The sequence below is a fragment of the Vanellus vanellus genome, assembly GCF_965231255.1.
Source record: "Vanellus vanellus genome assembly, chromosome: 6".
Taxonomy (NCBI): domain Eukaryota; kingdom Metazoa; phylum Chordata; class Aves; order Charadriiformes; family Charadriidae; genus Vanellus; species Vanellus vanellus.
This window is the reverse complement of record NC_138911.1, coordinates 30,931,703-30,950,596: the sequence shown is the minus strand read 5'-3', so window position 1 is coordinate 30,950,596 and position 18,894 is coordinate 30,931,703. Positions and strand designations below refer to the sequence as shown.

The 18,894-nt window shown below is 38.9% G+C and overlaps 1 protein-coding gene across 1 annotated transcript in view; it reads left to right on the top strand.

Annotated features, from left to right (window-relative positions):
- Positions 1-18,894, top strand: part of TTBK2 (tau tubulin kinase 2) — a gene marked incomplete at its 5' end in the record, with an annotated part of 77,389 nt that overhangs the window by 56,930 nt on the left and 1,565 nt on the right. The window contains one exon of the mRNA XM_082484917.1: positions 17,596-18,869. Coding sequence (XP_082341043.1) covers positions 17,596-18,869 — 1,274 coding nt within the window. The remainder of the gene's footprint in view (positions 1-17,595; positions 18,870-18,894) is intronic.

The window sequence follows — 18,894 nt, the reverse complement described above, 5'->3', positions numbered from 1 at the left end:
TAAAATCTAGAAAACAGATTTTTGCTTCTTTCAAAACTAAAATTAAAATCTCTTTTTTTTTTTTTCATGTGTTCCTACAATCAGTACCAGGTAGATTTCGAATTGGAAACACCTATTAAAATTTAGACTACCTTAAATGATTTTAATGTGAGAAAAGGCCATCTAGAGAGAGTCAAATTTCTACTTGGGGATTGAACAAATAATGAATTGTTCCACTGCTTGCAGTATACAAAGCAAAGATGGGAATTATTGGGGGTCATAGCTAATTGAAAATGTCACTAGAGAAAGGGGACTTCTCATAGTTTAGTATTCCCAGTTTCATTTCAGTATGAAAAAGATGAAGGCTTAGAATCATAATTGAAGTTAACCATAATTTGTGTATTAGCATTAAAAATATTGAGACTTGCTAAGCAGCATGAGCTTGCATTGACTGGTAAAGCAGTATGACATAGCATTAATGCGTAAGACCGTAACATATCATCATCATCATTTTACCATTAATATTTAGTTTGGATTATATTTTGTTTTGCCTTTTATTTCCTATGTATTTTTCAGTATAAATATTTCTTTGTGAAAGACTTCTTTTCAGTGAAGCATGCAAAGAACTATTGATATTAAAAGTAATCCTTCAACATTAGCTTCTTTCAAACTTCCATAGGATTAGTGGTGAGTGATAACAAGGCACAAATAAAGTAGCTAGTGTACTTTTGTCAGCATTTTGTCTGATAACTCAAAAAGCAGTGTTTTTTTCCTACAACTCCTGGTTGCTTTTTATATGAATATAAACAAAGAGTTCTGTCCTCAGTGTATGGAAACAGATAAATAGTAGCTCCCAGATGTTCATTATCGTGAACTTGATGGGATACCAAAATACCACATTCTTCATGATGACTGATGTATTGATTAGGGAAAAAGACTTAGGAGAAATCAACTCATTAAAAGTTAAGCTTCAATATTTTTCAGGATTAGTTTGTATCCCAGGATGCAAAATGACCTTTTTTTTTTTTTGCCTGTATATCTATGATTTAAATTTTCCAATCAGAATGTATTGCAGGTATAATTAGCAAACTGCTCACAATACTCAAAGAAAGCAGGTTGGCACAGAGAGTCTTCTCTGGCTTCCTTAGTGCCCAACAAATGAATACAGCTGCAATATTAATAGGGGCTGCAAAGTGATATACTTCCTTGTTGTGTGAAAAAGAATTGGTATTGTGCCATGTGCTGCTACTGAGTGGAGTGTGGAGTGTGGCATTCTCAGCCTCTTCTTTCTTTTTATCTGGTAAGTCCATGACTGCTGTGTTCCTTTTCAAGCTGTGATTTTGCAAGTCCTGACTCTGAGAATTTACCTTCCAGTTTTTCATTTGCTATGGAAACTACAAGCATGTGATTCTTTAGTTCATTCCAACAATGAAGGCCTCCTATACTTCATGGCTCACTGAAGAACTGAAATACTTTTCCAAATCCTTCTCTTTTCTACAGTGCAGTAGTGTTAGGTACCAAGCTAGAAGTTCCAGCAGCGTGAAAGATGAATATGCATGTTAATAACCTAAAGCTTTTCTCTAGCTAAATATTAAAAAGAATTTTAATGTCATTCTATATTATTCTGTATAAATATTTGGTAATGAATATATTTTCGTGTATTTCCTGCTGTTTGCAGTTGGGTTCAGCATTCATAACTAATGAATTGCTGAGGTCAGGGATCTGTGCTGTTGAATTTAGTTTCACATATTAAAAAATTATACATTTGTTCCTGAAATCAATTTAAAGGGATTTTCTTTCCTGTTTGTTGATGAGTGAGGGTTCAGGAACTGTAACCCACCTTCCTCTAGTTTGACATCAGATAGAGGAGGTCATGAAATTTCTGTATATTCTCTGCTCAGTAGTGCAGAGAGGGTATAAGATGGAGGTCTACCTTTATTTGTTGAATAAAGAGAACACGTCTCTTGCCATACATATATTATGGAAGAGAATTGGAGTATTTTACTTCAACTTGCCTTAGTTATTCAACTTGCAGCATAAAAAAAGAGTCTAGCAGCATTAGAGCCGACAAAAATCAGAATGAATTCTTTGAGTGTGCTTGAATCTGAAGAGTGGGGCTAGAGTGCTATTAGCATCCTTTTCCTCTATAGCATGGACAAGTTATACAGTGAATCCTCTTGAAACATAACCCTGTTCTTTCCTTCTGTGAATTTTTTAGCCAGATAAGTTCTCTGAACTCTGCTCATTAGAGGACTGCAGAGGTCAATAGAAAAGGTGATGTGAGTGCAGCAACTGCTGGCCAGGGCTGTGTGTGAAGAGATTGCTTAGGTAGACATTGTGCTAAATGTGTAACGTGTCTTGAGGAACAACCAATATCAGTGACCTCAGATTTTGATCTCTATGGTTTCTCAGCTCTAATTCTTCAATAAGATAGTGAACACCTCTTCTGGCCACGGCAGCCATCTAGAATACTTCTAAGTTGCCTGCTGTGCAATAAGATTCAGCCCTTAACAAAGGTGGATTCCAGTTTTGTGTGTCATTTGGGCATACTTTCATTTTTCGATGTGCTTAATGAGACCTGTACAAAGGGGATAATTTTAATGTCACGGTTTTATGGTTATTCATTGTGTTAGGGAAGGATAATCTGTGTCTCTCAGGTTAAGCTTTTGGTATTAGTTGGCACTGATGCAAGTACTTTCTCTTATGCCTTAATTTTCTCAAATTTCTACCTTATTGGAACTTTTTAAGAATTCTTTTATAATTATATAGTTACATTATTAGTTACAAAATGCTCTGAAATCTCCCCACACAAGGTGCTATAGAAATGCAAACTATCATATTCACATTCATATCCAAGATGAGAAATAATATACTGCTCTGAGTTGAAAAATTTACCTTAATTTTTAAGCATCTCACTGGAATTCAGGGACCTATGGAAGAATAAGGTAAGACTTCTTGATGTGTTCAAGGGGTATTTAGAGAAAGAATGCATATCCCTTATAATTGTCATTTTCTTTTGGATGTTTTAGGTTTATGAGCCAGGAGTGCATGTAAATGTTGTAAATTTTGCCATTTTTTAACAACTAATTTTGGCAGGTTTCACTAGTCTGCAGTAGCAAGAGATGAACATTTACATTGGTTTTCACATTTACCAATCCCTTTTAGAACCACAAATAAACAAAGAAAAAAACAACCCAAAGATGCTACTCTCTTGTTACAGCAATCTTTTAAAATTGTTTTTAATTTGTCAGTGGCATTAACTTGAAATTGTCATGTGCATTAGGATTGCTTTAGAACTCGGCTAGTTAAAACTGTTAAAACTCCGGTTTAGCATTGTACCTAACCATTAAAAATTCCAGGAATGGATGTGTTTGTCCAAAATCCTCTTCAGAATTTCATTTTTAAGACGTGGTATGTTATCAAATAGATGTGTCCTGGAAGGAAAAGAGGGAAAACCTTTTCTCTCTTCAGCAAGGCTGTTTTTTTACTGCTGCCACGGTTACAGTTGGTTGTAGCAAAAAGGGTTCAGAGTTTACAGAATTGTTATGCCCCCCTGTTCCCTATCCTAATGGAAACTATATCAAGTCAGCATGAGCTTTAAGTTAGGTTTTTCTCAAGAGGCCACTAATACCATTTCCAATGTTGGGTTTAATCAAACTACTGGAACTGTTTCATACACAGTAGATTCGGTTTTGTTAAATAAGGAAAATGTGCAGAAGTTATACCATCTCATTCATGACAGGGTAACTGTTAATAACTCTTAATTTTTCAACAAATTTTAGCCATCAGTGAAAGCAAGTGTGTGATAATGCTTATGACCAGATTGAAAGGCAAGCTCAGATTCAGAATTCTTAGTTTTCAGTTGTTATGGTTAGGTTCTTGAAACACAATCAACATGTGATCACTGCTACAGTGTCATTATTTTCTTCATTAGTAAGTTTCTCTGGAGTATGTAAATTTTTCATACAAAAACACAGGATGAGGAATATCAGGAAGCATTATTTTAGAACAAAAAATAGGATATCTGGAAGATGCACATAGGTTCATGGGTTACTCCCATACTTTTAAGCAACTGGATTTTATATTGATAATGATGTTTCTTTAACAGTTTTAATCTACACACTCTCTTTCTAATGCAAACAAGTAAAGTCTTATTTGTTGCTTTTATGCAGGCGGCAGAGGCAATTGCTTGATACATAGAAATCTAAATGCTGCCTCCAAGGTTTAGTAGGGTCTTTTGTCTGAAGGAGAGAAATACTTCAGGCATGTTTTTTTCACACCTGCCTTTGATGTAAAGAACAATTAAAAATTACAGTATGTTAGGTTAGCTGTTCTTTCAATGGAAACTTTCCAAGTTGTAAATTAAGGAATTAACAGTTGAGGACAAGCAATCATTATGAACGTCTTAATTTTCTTCAAATACTGTGTTGCCTGTAGAGAGAACATCCATTTTTAGCGATGGAACCCTCTTGGCCATTCTCCTTCTGCAGGTTTCTCTATATGAATCACAGAATCACAGAATTTTCAGAGTTGGAAGGGACCTCTAGAGATCATCTAGTCCAACTCCCCTGCTAAAGCAGGATTGCCTAGAGCACATTACTCGGGACTGCATCCAGGCGGGTCTTGAAAATCTCCAGAGAAGGGGACTCCACAACCTCCCTGGGCAGCCTGTGCCAGTGCTCTGTCACCCTCACTGTAAAGAAGTTTTTCCATGTATTTGAACAGAACTTCAACCCACCCTTTAGATACTTGTATGCCATAATAAGGTCTCCCCTCAGCCTTCTCTTCTCCAGGCTAAAGAGTCCCAGCTCTCTCACCTTTTCCTCATAAGGGAGATGCTCCAAGCCCTTAATCATCTTAGTTGCCCTTCGCTGGACTCGCTCCAGCAGTTCCCTGTCCCTCTTGAACTGGGGAGCCCAAAACTGGACACAGTATTCCAGTTGTGGCCTCACCAGTGCAGAGTAGAGGGGGAGAATGACCTCCCTCGACCTCCTGGCCACACTCTTCCCTATGCAGCCGAGGGTTGCATTGGCCTTTTTGGCAACAAGGGCACATTGCTGGGCCATGGATAATTTACTGTCTACCACAATCCCCAGATTCTTCACCTCCGAGCTACTTCCCGGCAGGTCCACCCCTAACCTGTACTGATGCCTAGCATTCTTCCTCCTCAGGTGCAGGACCTTGCACTTGCTTTTGTTGAACCTCATTAGGTTTTCTCTGCACAGCTCTCCAGCCTGTCCAGGTCATGCTGGATGGCAGCACTGGTATCATCAGCGAACTTGCTGAGGATACACTCTGTCCCCTCATCCAGGTCATTAATGAATATATTAAACAAAATTGGACCGAGTATTGACCCCTGGGGGACACCACTAGTTACAGGCCTCCAACTAGACTCTGTGCCACTGATCACAACCCTCTGAGTTCTGTCCCGCAGCCAACTCTCAATCCACCTCACTGTCACCTCATCTAGCCCATACTTCCTCAGCTTCCTAATCAGGATGTCATGGGAGACAGTGTCAAAAGCCTTGCTAAAGTCAAGGTAGATGACAACCACGACTCTCCCCTCATCCAGCCAACCAGTTATAACATCATAGAAAGCTATCAGATTGGTCAAGCATGATTTACCCTTGGTAAATCCATGTTGACCACTTCCAATAACTTCCTGTTCCTCAACGTGTTTGGAGATGACATCCAGAATGAGCCGCTCCATTACCTTCCCAGGGACAGAGGTGAGACTAACTGGTCTGTGGTTCCCTGGGTCCTCCTTCTTGCCTTTTTTGAAGATTGGAGTGATGTCAGCCTATGAAGCAGCAGAAGAGTCATAGTGAAGGTCAGGACAATAAATTTGCCTTAGTAATAGCATGCACATACACTGATCGTGTAGGAACAAAACCCTATAAAAAGTTATTAATTGTTTTAAATGTTCATGTTTTCTGGAATCCACAGTACTTTTAAGATTCCCAAAATTCATAACTAAATGGTTCATCTATTCTAGTCTGTCCTCGAAGCGGTAATTTTTTTTTTTTTTCTTTAAATGTCAATCTTAGCTCAAATATATGTGATTTAGTACATTTTTCTAGCATCACAATTTCATTAGCATAGAATAAGTAAAGACGTTTCAGAAAAGCTAAATGGTCTGTGGGATTTCCTGTGGAGAGCTGATCAAGTCTGGTGTCATCAATTGTTTCCATGATGACAATTCTTACAGTAGTAATCTTGAAATAAATAGGTGGTTACAATTCAAAGTATAACGCCCAAGGGCTAATGATTATTTCTTATATAATTAAGGTATAATTGATGTAATTAATATAATAAATATTGTGTATATATATAATTGCAGATATTTATCTATAATATCATCCATAAGATAATCTTTAATTAAGATATATTTCTCTCTTAAAATCTTTTATCTGCTATCATTAAAATTGCATATAATACCAGTCCAACTAGAATTACAGGAAAAAAAATTTCTTTATTTGGAGTTTGTGAATTTATCAGCATTTTCTCCTGGTTAGATAGATCTGTCATATGGGAGGAAGAGAGAACTTTTTAAAATCGGGGAAAACAGAGAAACCACTAAAAGTAGGGCAAGCACTAAGTGGAGTTCTCTACTGTATCTAAGCTTCCACTATGTAGTTTTTGAAAACTGGTTCAGTTCCAAATTATTATTAAAATTTCTAGTATTTGGCAATTCGCCATGAACCATGGGTAGATGTGTTTACTTGTTACCTGGCTGCAAATGTATAGCTGCTCTGACTGCTTTCAGGCAGCTTCTAAACACAGAACATGATATATGTAGAGAGCTCACAAACTGGCTAAAGTGACGCTACCTTATTGGTATATCTAATCTTAATAGTACCAGGCTAGCACCTGAAACAGAATCAGAATAAACTGATAGTGCTGATAGTATTTTTAAGGAGCTTAAATACCTAACTGGCAGCATGTATTATAGTGTAGATCACTTGAGTGCTTGGATGGAATCAGCTGTCTTGTAACTACTACTGTAGTTACAGTAAAGGCTGTGCTTTGCCTTTATCATCACTCCTTTTTCACAGAGGCAAAGCGACGTAACATAAAAGGCTGCCAAAGTTTTAGGTATTTTGTTTTGAAACGATAAGCTGGATTCTACTCACATCTTTGTGTCTGCAAACTTTGCGACTAGAAAACCTTATGTGCAGAGGAGAGAATATATAAAAAAAACGTTGTAAGAAATTGTAAGACCCCTAGTATAAGTAAGACTCCTATCTCTAGGTCTGTCTTCTCTAAAGGATATCTGTTAAGCATGCTTATAAGCAAACTGAAAGCAGCTGGTTCTTTATGTGAATTACGACTACTGTTGGTGGCAGTACACTGTGGGCATGAGAAAATCCATAATGCTTTCAGACAGATCCTGACAATTCTGAGGAGAGATTTTAAGGAAATTTTAATCTGGATTTCAAGTTTGAAAATGAAATTTTATGTGTACAGTAATTTTAATCCTGCTGAAATTACAATTTGTATTAAAATTATACTTGCATGGTTTCATCAGTTCTTCTGGTATGTTTGATTCATCCATGGAAATTTTAGTGTTCACACATTCTCTCCCTTGCAATCATAACACAGCCGTGGGTAACATGCTAATATAGTGCCAATTGTATAACTGGATAGAACTGGATTTAATTTATTACAACATACAAATAAGTGGATTCACTGTCTGACTGGAGGATCAGAAGTAGGAAGACTTTTAATTTTTGTTGTGTTTCTTTTTTTTAATGTGTTGTTGGAGCTTTATTTTTGTGTGTTGCTGTTTGAATACAAAAGATACTTTTACCTTTACAAAAAATCAAAAATATAGTGTAAATAGCAAAAATGAAGCATAAGTATTGCACAGCAGTAACCTAGAATTAGACAATGGCTCATAGGAATCGGATACAAACAGAAAAAATCAATGTATTTGAAATCTGCACATGAGTATTAAGGCAGATCTTATGTATGAATTACCTGATACTTCATTATGACCCTTTATTGGAATTGATATATTGGAGAGGAATATTCAGAATTAATCTAAACAGTAGTAGCCAGACCCTACTGCTATTACACTTACAGGCATTTTTATGTGATTTGAGAGTGTCTGTGTATGTCCTTTTTTTCATGACAAAGAAAGACTATTTACTTGGATTGAACTTGGGTTTAGAATGGAGCATTTCAAATGAGTTTTCAAGGAAGGTACTGTGTTTACGAAAAAAAGTACCGGTCCTTAATAACAAGAAATGATGTGGCTTTGAAAATGAGAGTTCAGGGTTTTCCTGAGGAAGTATTAGCCTGTGTTTTTATTGTTTCTGATAATTGCAGGTGTTCTCTCGGTAGGGACAGGTATTAATATAGAGCTTAGCTTCAAAAAGATAATTCAACAGTAGTAAAAATTGTTTCTACAGTAAGAAAAAGTTATATATTTGTCACAGCTAGCTGCTGAAACAAAGTGAGGCTTGCTTGAAGATGCTTACATCATTAGTAGCTATGATAATAATAGCTGTGAAAGTATTTTAATTGCATTTTATATACCAAAATGGTTGCACTATTAATTAAAAAATAAATGTAACTTTGTACTTAATGTGTCCTCTGTTAGAAGAGGAACCTTCTAATTTGTCTTGTTTTATTTTGCTTCTTAACTGAGTACCTAAGTACACTTGAGCAGCAGAGTCCCTAAGTATACTTGAACATAACCTCTCACGGAGAACTAATTAACATCCTATTGAAGATTGTTAGATGTTTTATAAAATCTAGATTTAGAAATGCTGGAACTATACACTTATTTGCCTTTCTGAAATGCCTATGCACTAATGTGCACAGCATGGGGAATAGACGAGGAGTTAGAGATCTGCGTGCGGTCACAGGACCACGATCTCATTGCAATTACTGGCTCACATGACTGGAACACTGTCATGGAGGGCTATGCTCTCTTTAGGAAAGATAGGCCAGCAAGGCGGGGTGGTGGAGTCGCTCTTTACGGAAGCGAGCAACTGGAATGTATGAAGGTCTCCCTGGGGGCAGACAAAGAGCAAGTTGAGAGCTTGTGGGTACGGATTAAGGAGCACGGTAACAGGAGAGACACTGTTGTGGGTGTTTACTGCAGGCCACCTGATAAGGATGGGGAAGTTGATGAGGCCTTCTACAGACAGGTGAGAATCACCTCACAAGCGCAGGCCTTGATTCTCATGGGGGACTTCAACTACCCTGATATCTCCTGGGAAGGCCACACAGCTGGGCATGTACAGTCCAGGAGGTTCCTCCAGTGCATTGATGATAACTTTTTGACTCAGGTGGTGGAGGAGCCCACAAGGCGAGGTGAACTACTGGACCTAGTACTGACGAACAAAGAGGGATTGGTGGAGGATGTTAAGGTTGGGGGCAGACTGGGCTGCAGTGATCATGAGAAGACAGAGTTCAGGATTAAGTGCAGTATGCACAAAATGACAAGTAGGGTTGAAACCTTAAACTTCAGGAGAGCTAACTTTGATCACTTTGAGGAATTGCTTGGACAAATCCCATGGGAGAGATTGTCGTGGACAGAGGGCTCTAGAGGGTAAGGGGGCTCAAGAGAGTTGGCTGCTATTCAAGCATCACTTCCTCCAAGCTCAGGATCGGTGCATCCCGAAGAGCAAGAAATCAGGCAAGGGAAGAAGGAGAGCTGCATGGCTGAGCAGGGACCTGAAAAAGCTCAGATGGCAGAAGGGAGTTTACAGTAGGTGGAAGAAGGGGCTGACCGCTTGGGACGAGTATAAGAATGCTGTCAGGGTATGCAGGGATGAAACAAGGAAAGCCAAGGCAGCCTTGGAGTTGAACCTGGCAAGGGATGTCAAGGCCAATAGGAAGGGTTTCTTTTAGTATAGTGGAGACAAAAGGAAAACTAGGGAAGATGTGGGCCCACTGTTGAACGAGACAGGTGCTGTGGTGATAGATGATGCAGAGAAGGCAGAGTTGCTGAATGCCTTCTTTGCTTCTGTCTTCACTGTTTGGGCCAGTCCTCGGGAGACCCAGACTTTGCGGGTAACAGAGAAAGTCTGGAGGAAGCAAGACTTTCCCTTGGTTGATGAGGAACAAGTTAGAGATCAGTTAGGTAAACTTGATATCCACAAGTCCATGGGGCCTGATGGGATGCACCCACAAGTGCTGAGGGAGCTGGCGGAAGTCATTGCTGGGCCACTCTCCATCATCTTTGAAAGGTCCTGGAGAACAGGTGAGGTGACTGAGGACTGGAGGAAAGTCAATGTCACTCCAGTCTTCAAAAAGGGCAAGAAGGATGACCCGGGAAACTACGGGCCAGTCAGCCTCACCTCCATCCCTGGAAAGATGATGGAACAGCTTGTGCTGGGAGTCATCTCAAAGCATCTGCAAGAAAAGAAGGTTATCAGAAGTAGTCAACATGGATTCACCAAGGGGAAGTCAAGTCTGACTGATCTGATAGCTGTCTATGATGGGGTGACTGGATGGGTGGATGAGGGGAGGGCAGTGGATGTTGTCTACCTTGACTTTGGCAAGGCTTTTGACACTGCCTCCCACATCATCCTCACAGGCAAGCTTAGGAAGTGTGGGTTAGATGAATGGACAGTGCAGTGGATTGAACAGTGGCTAGCAGATAGAGCTCAGAGGGTCGTGGTTAGTGGTGCAGAGTCTAGTTGGAGGTCAGTAACAAGTGGTGTCCCTCAGGGGTCAGTACTGGGTCCAGTCCTGTTCAATATATTCATCAATGACCTGGATGAAGGGATAGAGTGTACCATCAGCAAGTTTTCTGATGACACAAAACTGGGAGGAGTGGCTGACATGCTGGAAGGCTGTGCCACCATACAGCATGACCTGGACAGGCTGGAGAGTTGGGCAGAGAGAAACCTTATGAAATTCAACAAGGGCAAGTGTAGGGTATTGCATCTGGGGAGGAGTAACCCCATGCATCAGTACAGGTTGGGGGCTGACCTGATGGAGAGCAGCTCTGTGGAAAGGGACCTGGGAGTCCTGGTGGACAACAGGATGACCATGAGCCAGCAATGTGCCCTTGTGGCCAAGAAGGCCAATGGCATCCTGGGGTGCATCAAGAAGAGTGTGGCCAGCAGGTCGAGGGAGGTCATCCTTCCCCTCCACTCTGCCCTGGTGAGGCCACATCTGGAGTATTGTGTCCAGTTCTGGGCTCCCCAGCTCAAGAAGGACAGGGAACTGCTGGAGAGGGTGCAGCAAAGGGCTACAAAGATGATAAGGGGATTAGAACATCTCTCTTATGAGGAAAGGCTGAGGGACTTGGTTCTTTTTAGTCTAGAGAAAAGAAGACTGAGGGGGGATCTTATTAATGCTTATAAATCCTTAAAGGGAGGGTGCCAGGGGAATGGGAACAGTCTTTTTTCAGTGATGCCCAGTGATAGGACAAGAGGTAACAGGCACAAACTTGAATATAGAAAGTTCCATCTTAACATGAGGAGGAACTTCTTTACTTTGAGGGTGGCAGAGCACTGGATCAGGCTGCCCAGAGAGGTGGTGGAGTCTCCCACTCTGGAGACATTCAAAAGCTACCTGGATGCCGTCCTGTGCAACTTGCTGTAGATGACCCTGCTTGGGCAGGGTGTTGGACTAGATGATCTCCAGAGGTCCCTTCCAACCCTGACCATTCTGTGATTCTGTGAATATGCTGTGCTACTTAACGTCTGATGTGAACTCACTGGCTTTGTTACTAAACCACAATCCTCATGGAATCAGTAGTTTCTAGCTTTTCAGAGGAAATGTCTCCAAGTGGCCAAGCTTCTAAAAATAGTTCTTCATCTTTAGATCTTTTGTGAGTTTAGAAAATAACCATGGTAAGGTAGGAATTCAGTTTCTGTAAAGAATGAAATAATAGCATGAGATGGGAAGGTGAAATGGACTTCAGTTGTCATCTTTTCACATCTCTGAACTGTGCATTAGGGCAAATTCATGCTTGCTTTGTTAGAAAAAGACTGTCTCTGTGGAACTCAAGAAAAATATTACCATACTGGCCCATTTTTAATAGGAGTATATGACAGGAGTATTGTGTGAGTCTTATGAAGTAATAGTCTGTAAGCACCACTGCTTCCCAGTTCTCCAACAATATAAGGAAATTTCAAGAATATTCTTCAATTGGTTTATGTGTTATATAGAAGAAGTTTCAAATTAAATGGGTACTTGTTTCAGTCACATTACCAAACTAATTAGCCACTTATTACAATGACAGTCATTCTCTAAAAGCAATTAAAGATACTGCTTTTAGAGCAATCAGTATTTGCCCTATTGGATGTTTGAGTGTATGGGTTTATGTTAGAACAAAAAAATCTTCCTTTACTTGGTAAGTGGCATAGAAATAACTGAAAAGGAAAGACATTTAAAGAATACTGAAATTAAGCCTTAAAGAAAGACTGTACACACAGATCTGTATGTTCTTTATCCTCAGAAGATACCTATCAGATTAGAGAATATGAAAACACAGTTATCTTGTACATTCACAGCTCTGCATCTGTATTCCATCATCTTCCCATTTCTTGCAGCTTCCATATGAATTGATGCAAAAATTAGTGTTACAGAATAGCAGAAAGAATATGTCTTGAGAGCTGTGGAGAGCAACGTGCTTCTCTTTTCAGATAGATAAAAGTAAGCCTTCATATGTTACTTCTCTTTAGTTTAGGATTAGGGCCTGTCATGTGTGAATTTTTAACAACAGAAAGTAGTATCCTGGGGACTGCCAGTTCCTACAAGCCTGCAGTGCTTGCAGTACCGTATATATGGGGCTGTTGAAAGGGATTCAGTATCAGCATTTACAATCATCTCTGGTCTTAGCACCATGAATTACAGCCATATATTTCTCCTGTTTATCCCCATATTAGTCTATCTGTAGAAATAGCCAATGTAGTTAAGTAAATCTATAATTAATTATATCTAACTTCTTCCCTGCTGTGAATTTAATCTGGGAAGGGAATGCAAGGGATACAAAGGATTAAACTCTTAAAAAGTCAGCAGGAATTATAGTAGTAGGTAGGGAGGATTTTGAAAAGTAGGAGGGCTGTTCTGAACAGTAAGCTAGGTGAGTTGTCTACAGAGATGTAAGCTTAGTAGTGGTTTATTTATGTGAGAATGATGCTAGCAGTAAATTACAGGACAGTGCACTAACATACCCTTTGCACTTTCATACTAACTGCAGTTCACATTTCTTTGCAGAGGCATTTAGTTGAGCAAGGAAATAGAAATTAAGTGACGTAAGTAAAGAAAAACTCAAGAAGTAAGAGGAAGCTGGTGAACTGGAAAGATTCAGAGAGGTTGTTTGGTATCGCAGAAGTTGCAGACTCATACTAACATTGGTCATATTCCTGGGAGGCGATAGAGCTAACAATAGATGTAAAAGATAAGCAGGAAAAAGATAAAAAGGTACACAAGGTTTGTTCTCATAGATACACAATCTTTACTAAGGTAGGAAAGAATTTCTGAAGAGTAAACGGATTAGGTAAAGTGTCTTCAGAATGCCGAGTAATATGGTAATGGCTTATTAATGTGAGAAGTTACAAATAATGACAGGATTAGCTGAACAACAGATCTGTACGCCATGTTTTGAAGAGGCCTGAAGTCCTGACAGCACTTGACATGCTTGCAGAAGTAGCAGACAGCACGAGTGGAGGGGAGAAGCTATTGCTGAGAGGTCAGATATTTACCTGCTGGTATTGTACAATAGCCCATAGTCACACCTTTAGATCTTTCTGACTTAGCAATTTTGCAGACCAAAACTCAGTATTTCACTTCTCTGCAATTAGTTGTATACGTTCACAGAGGATTTCATCCAAGCATATCACTTGCTATTGTAGCCTGTCAAAGGTTTTAAGGGAGGAAGTTTGTTAGATGTCATAAAGGATGTCCAGGAGATATCTATGTTGTTGTTGTTTTGCTCTTTTTCCTTCTTATCATCCCACTCACTATCTTGTAAAGTTTCTTGAAGAACATGCAGACTAATTTCTCATCTTGGTCAAGTGCTAATTTGAGAAATCAGAAAGGAATTAAGAAATTATTTAGAGAAGGCCAAAGAATTCAAGACTGTGGTGGTAATAATTTCATTCAAATATTTTGGAGTGAAAGGACAACCTCAAATTCATTGTTCCATATATTTTCTCAGCCATTTTCAGTAATCTGCTATATCACGTAACTTCTGTTGGAGTATGGGAATCACAATAATTGGGTAGATAGTGTTATAAACTGATTATCTTAGTGAGCTGAGAGGCAGCATTTTAAATTCTGTTCCCCACATTTTGCTTCTTAGATGAATTGCCCACATCACATTGTAATCTTTGTTCCTCAGGTTCAGTGTTTTACTGATTAGCAACAGAAACCTCATAAGATAAGATTTTAATTAGTGGCAGAAGAAAAGAAGGTATGAGGATTATTTATGACTATGATGGGGTTTTTAAATTTTACATATTAGGCCATGTATTATTTGTTTTGTGACTAGATATGTATTGAATGATCTTGAGGTTTCTGTCTCCCTGAATTAGACTAAATGATAATTTGAATTGGTGTATTTTGCATGTCTCAGGATCAGCCCTCCTCAGAGTCCTTGATTATGACTTCTGTCTTGCAAGGTTTCACAAACAAGAGAGTGAGGAGACTATTTATGGGATAATAAAGGCTACAGTATTATGTATTATATAATATACTATATAATATATAATTATATTATTATTTTTTTAATTGTTTTAAGGGATTCAATATTTCCTCCTATCTTTTTACTTAGAATCCTGCATAGTGTGAATCATGAATTTATCTGTAGTGGCCAGCCTTGTAAACAAGCTGATGCTTTACCCAAAGAAATCTTATAAGGAGCCTTAGGAGGATTGTCTACAAGCTTCTTCCATTTCTTCAGTAATTTACTATTACATCCAAGTTCTTCCAAATGAAAGCATTTATATCCCTGTCCATGGCAGGGGGGTTGGAACTTGGAACTAGATGATCTTTAAACCCAAACCATTCTATGATTCTATGATTTAACAGGATTCAGTTCTAACAAGTTTTGTTTTCTCATACACATTCCCAGATTTTTAAAAAATTTCCCTTGCTCTATGTTTCTCTCTTAAAGCTGCACCTGAAGTTGTAGCAACCCTTGCATGAAAGGCACTTCTGTATGATTACTCATTTAAATTTCTTGCACATATAGGTGAAATGTCAAGCCCAACAGGGATATAATTTAATTCTTGTGCTTTGAGAATACTAATAAGAGGTTTATTGACCGTCTGAGAAAACAAACCTTTGTTTGTTAGTGAACACAAATCAGGAAAGTGATGTATGTGTTCAAAAAAGCCATTTCTGAAACTGTGAACTACTCAGTAATACTGAGTCTTTGATGATACTTAGTCATCCAGTATCCTTTTCTTTCCTCCACTTGTTCAGTTATTTTCTTTCACATTTAGCTCCTGCCTGTTCTATTGGAGGTTGTTCAACAAGCTTACTCTTCTATTTCTTGGGTGTAAGGGTTAAATCTGGATTGGCCAAGATAGGCCTGAAAGACTAGGAAATTCTCTCTCCAGGTGTGGCAAAGGATATAAAGTCTGTTGAAAAATGTAAATAGATTTCAGATCAGAGCTGGTTTCACCTAACAAAGAATTGACATATGAGAGACAGGTCACAAGGAGAAGTTTCCATGTAAACATTTTGAGCAAAGGAGGATTTAAATGCAATTGTGGCCCTTCTGGAAATGTTGCAAATTTCTCAAAAATATGATTCCACGATTTTTAGGTTAAGGTCCAGAAACTGCATTAGGTAAACTAAAGCGGTTTAGAATACATTTTATAGTAAAGAAATAATTTCTTGAACATAAATGTCCTCTCTTAATTCAGCTTTACGCCTGTGATTGGTGTTTCATATTTTTTGTTCTAGTGAACTGTTTATAATATCAGTTGAATGTTTGTGTTTCATGGGGTAAATGTGCACCCATAATGATGGAAATTTTGTTATAAAGGACTATGAAGAAAATGCAAAAAAAAAAAAAGAAATCCGCAAGAATTTCAATGAAGCTATTATGCTTTCATAGGAAATCTGAGTATATCTCCTTCACTGTCAGTTCCCGTTTCTTATTTTGGGGAGTTGTTCTGTATTTCTAAAGTTTGAGTACACAGTATAAATTTTTACAGCTTCGTTTCTACCACCCAGTAGCTACCCAATGTACTAGCTCTTGCAAAGGCCCATTAAGCTCAGCAGCATGTATAATTTCTGCAACAAGGCCAAGTGAAACCTGACTTGTAACATAGCAGAATCCTGGCAACACTGGAAATAGGCTACCACTAGTTGTCTCTTCTACCATCAGTGCATCAAGAAAGTCTTTATGTCCAAACCCAGACTCCAGTCTTCCACTTTCTGTTCAGTGTTGCAAACTTAAACTGTGTCAGATTCATGAGGCTAAAGAATACAAGGAAAAAAGGAGCTGAATTCGCTGTCCACGTAGAGAAAGATGCAAGGGTAGCCCCTTGATTTTTTTACTGTTTATACCAAATGACTCAATCCAATATGTGTAAACCAGAATCTGGGACTCCACATGACAGTGCCTTCCTCCCTTGGCCATAGAGGCAAAACTCCTCTCACTTTTGTGTGTGCTTTCTCACCCTCTGACCTCGTGACTCTTGCATTTCTGTCGGTGCAGTGGCCTCACTTCAATGGGGAAGGTGAGAAGCAACTCCATTCTGGTTTTGTCCATACTTAATGGGTACTGGGGGAAGTGGGCTTATGCCCCTCAGGTGGGGAGAGACATGAGTGGAGGTTTCCCATTTCCTGACATCTGCTCTAACAATTAAGCTATGTACTAGAGGCAGCACTCATTATAACCAACTGTTTTTCAAAGGGACTCTGATTCAATACTATATATAGGTTTTAGGAGTGCTTAAAATGTATGTATTGGATTAGACACATTAGGGGATTTAAATGTGTAAATATTTAGTTTGTGAATCTCTTAACAACCTTAGGTAAGGAAATGTGCTAACCAGGTTGCTTAGTTAAAACAAGGCATAAGCTTCTATAGAGAAGGTAATAGCTAAAATTTGGTTATTCAGGAAGGTTTTTCTGGGCAAAAATGTTGGTATTATGGGTATGGATATATTTAATTAGGTAAATAAAGGTTTTTATTAATTTTCTCATTAACAAAGTATCTAAATTCTGCCTAAATTGAAATTTAAGTCCATTCCTGAATCTGGACCGCACTGTGTTCTTTGTCTTCTGTACTTGTCTAAAAATATTGTTGTGTACTTGTTAAATATTTTACGTTTATATACAACTTACTCTAAGAGTATTCAAAACTCATTTAAAGTAAATAAAAAGCCTACCTGTTAGGCTGGATCTCATTTCCAGGAGGGTTACTTGGTAACTGCAACATTTTCCACTGAGATTATGTTTGTTTTTACCTGTACACATTTATGTCTTGGGATGATAATGGTTGGGTTTTTTTCTAATTATCTACATGTAAAGTATGAAGTTAGGTGTTATTTGAACACTGTGATTCATAGCAATCATTATATAATGTGTCTTGAAGACATGGAATCAAAAATGCTATTTAAAGAATGTTATCTCTATAACATTCCTGATTTTCTCACCTCTTCCTTCTCTAATTTTCCAATGCAGATAACAATACCCAGACCTTCAGTGACATCCACACAGTCTGCTTCGGAGAGCTTTCATTATGGCCACCAGCTAGAGAAAAGAGAGCAGGATGCTCAGTCTATGGAACACACCGGGGAACTTTCCTCTCCAAAGGAAAGTTTGCCAGGTTTGGTTGTGACAGGAGACGCACTTACAGCAAGTGCCAGCAGACCAGATTTGGTACTAAATATCAGCCAAGAGGTGCTTGACAGGGAAGGACTTGTCAAAGAATGTGTCAACATCCTAGACTGTGGCCAAAAGGACCTACCTGAAGAAAATAGTGGGATACAGGAAGAGAAAGAACTTGAAAATATTCCTGTAGAGGAGGCTGAGGAAGAAAGGCTTCCAGTGGTTTCTGAGGATGCCATTGAAATGCTAAGCAAAGAACAGAATTCTTCTTTGCCAGGAAACTCAAAATCTGCAGAGGAAGAACCTCTAACGAATACTGAAGCTGCTGAAGAATCAAAGCCAAGGCCCACCTGTTTGGTGCCAAATCAAGATGAGGTTCTGAAGTCAATAGCACCTAAAACATCAGAATTTTCTCCCTCAAGACTTACCAAACCACATGTTAATAGACAGGCAAGCAAAGCAGCACCAGTTCAGGAAAACGGTTTTCATTCTAATAAGGAAGAAGTCCATATCCAAGACTTGAAATGCCACCAAGTGGCCCTTACTACTTTTTTGCACCAGGAGGACAAAAAAGAGAAAAATGCTCCCAGAAATGGCGAGTTATTCCACTGCATTTCAGAAAAAGAGAATTCTCATCGATCTAAGAAGGACTTAGTTAAATCTCCTTTTGTATTCAGGCAGAGCCGAATTCCAGTTTTAGCACAAGAGATAGACTCAACGTCAGAGTCCTCTTCTCCTGTTTCAGCAAAGGAGAAGCTTCTTCTAAAAAAGGCCCATCAGACAGACTTGGTCAGACTACTTATGGAAAAGAGACAGCTCAAATCTTTCCTTGGTGACATCTCAAGTGCCTCTGATAAGTCACTGGAAGAAAAAATGGCTGCTGCTCCAGTACAATTTTCTGAGGATGATGTCTTATCCTCATTTTCTAGGTTGACACTGGACTCTCATTTCAGCAAGCAGACAGAAGATAGCTCTTTATCTCCAAGCAGCCCTCAGTCCAGAAAAAGCAAGATTCCAAGGCCAGTGTCCTGGGCAACCACTGATCAAGTAACCAGTTCAAGTTCAGCTCAGTTTTTTCCTCGGCCTCCACCAGGAAAACCGCCTACTAGACCTGGGGTAGAAGCTAGGTAATGCAAAGAAAATAGAAATATG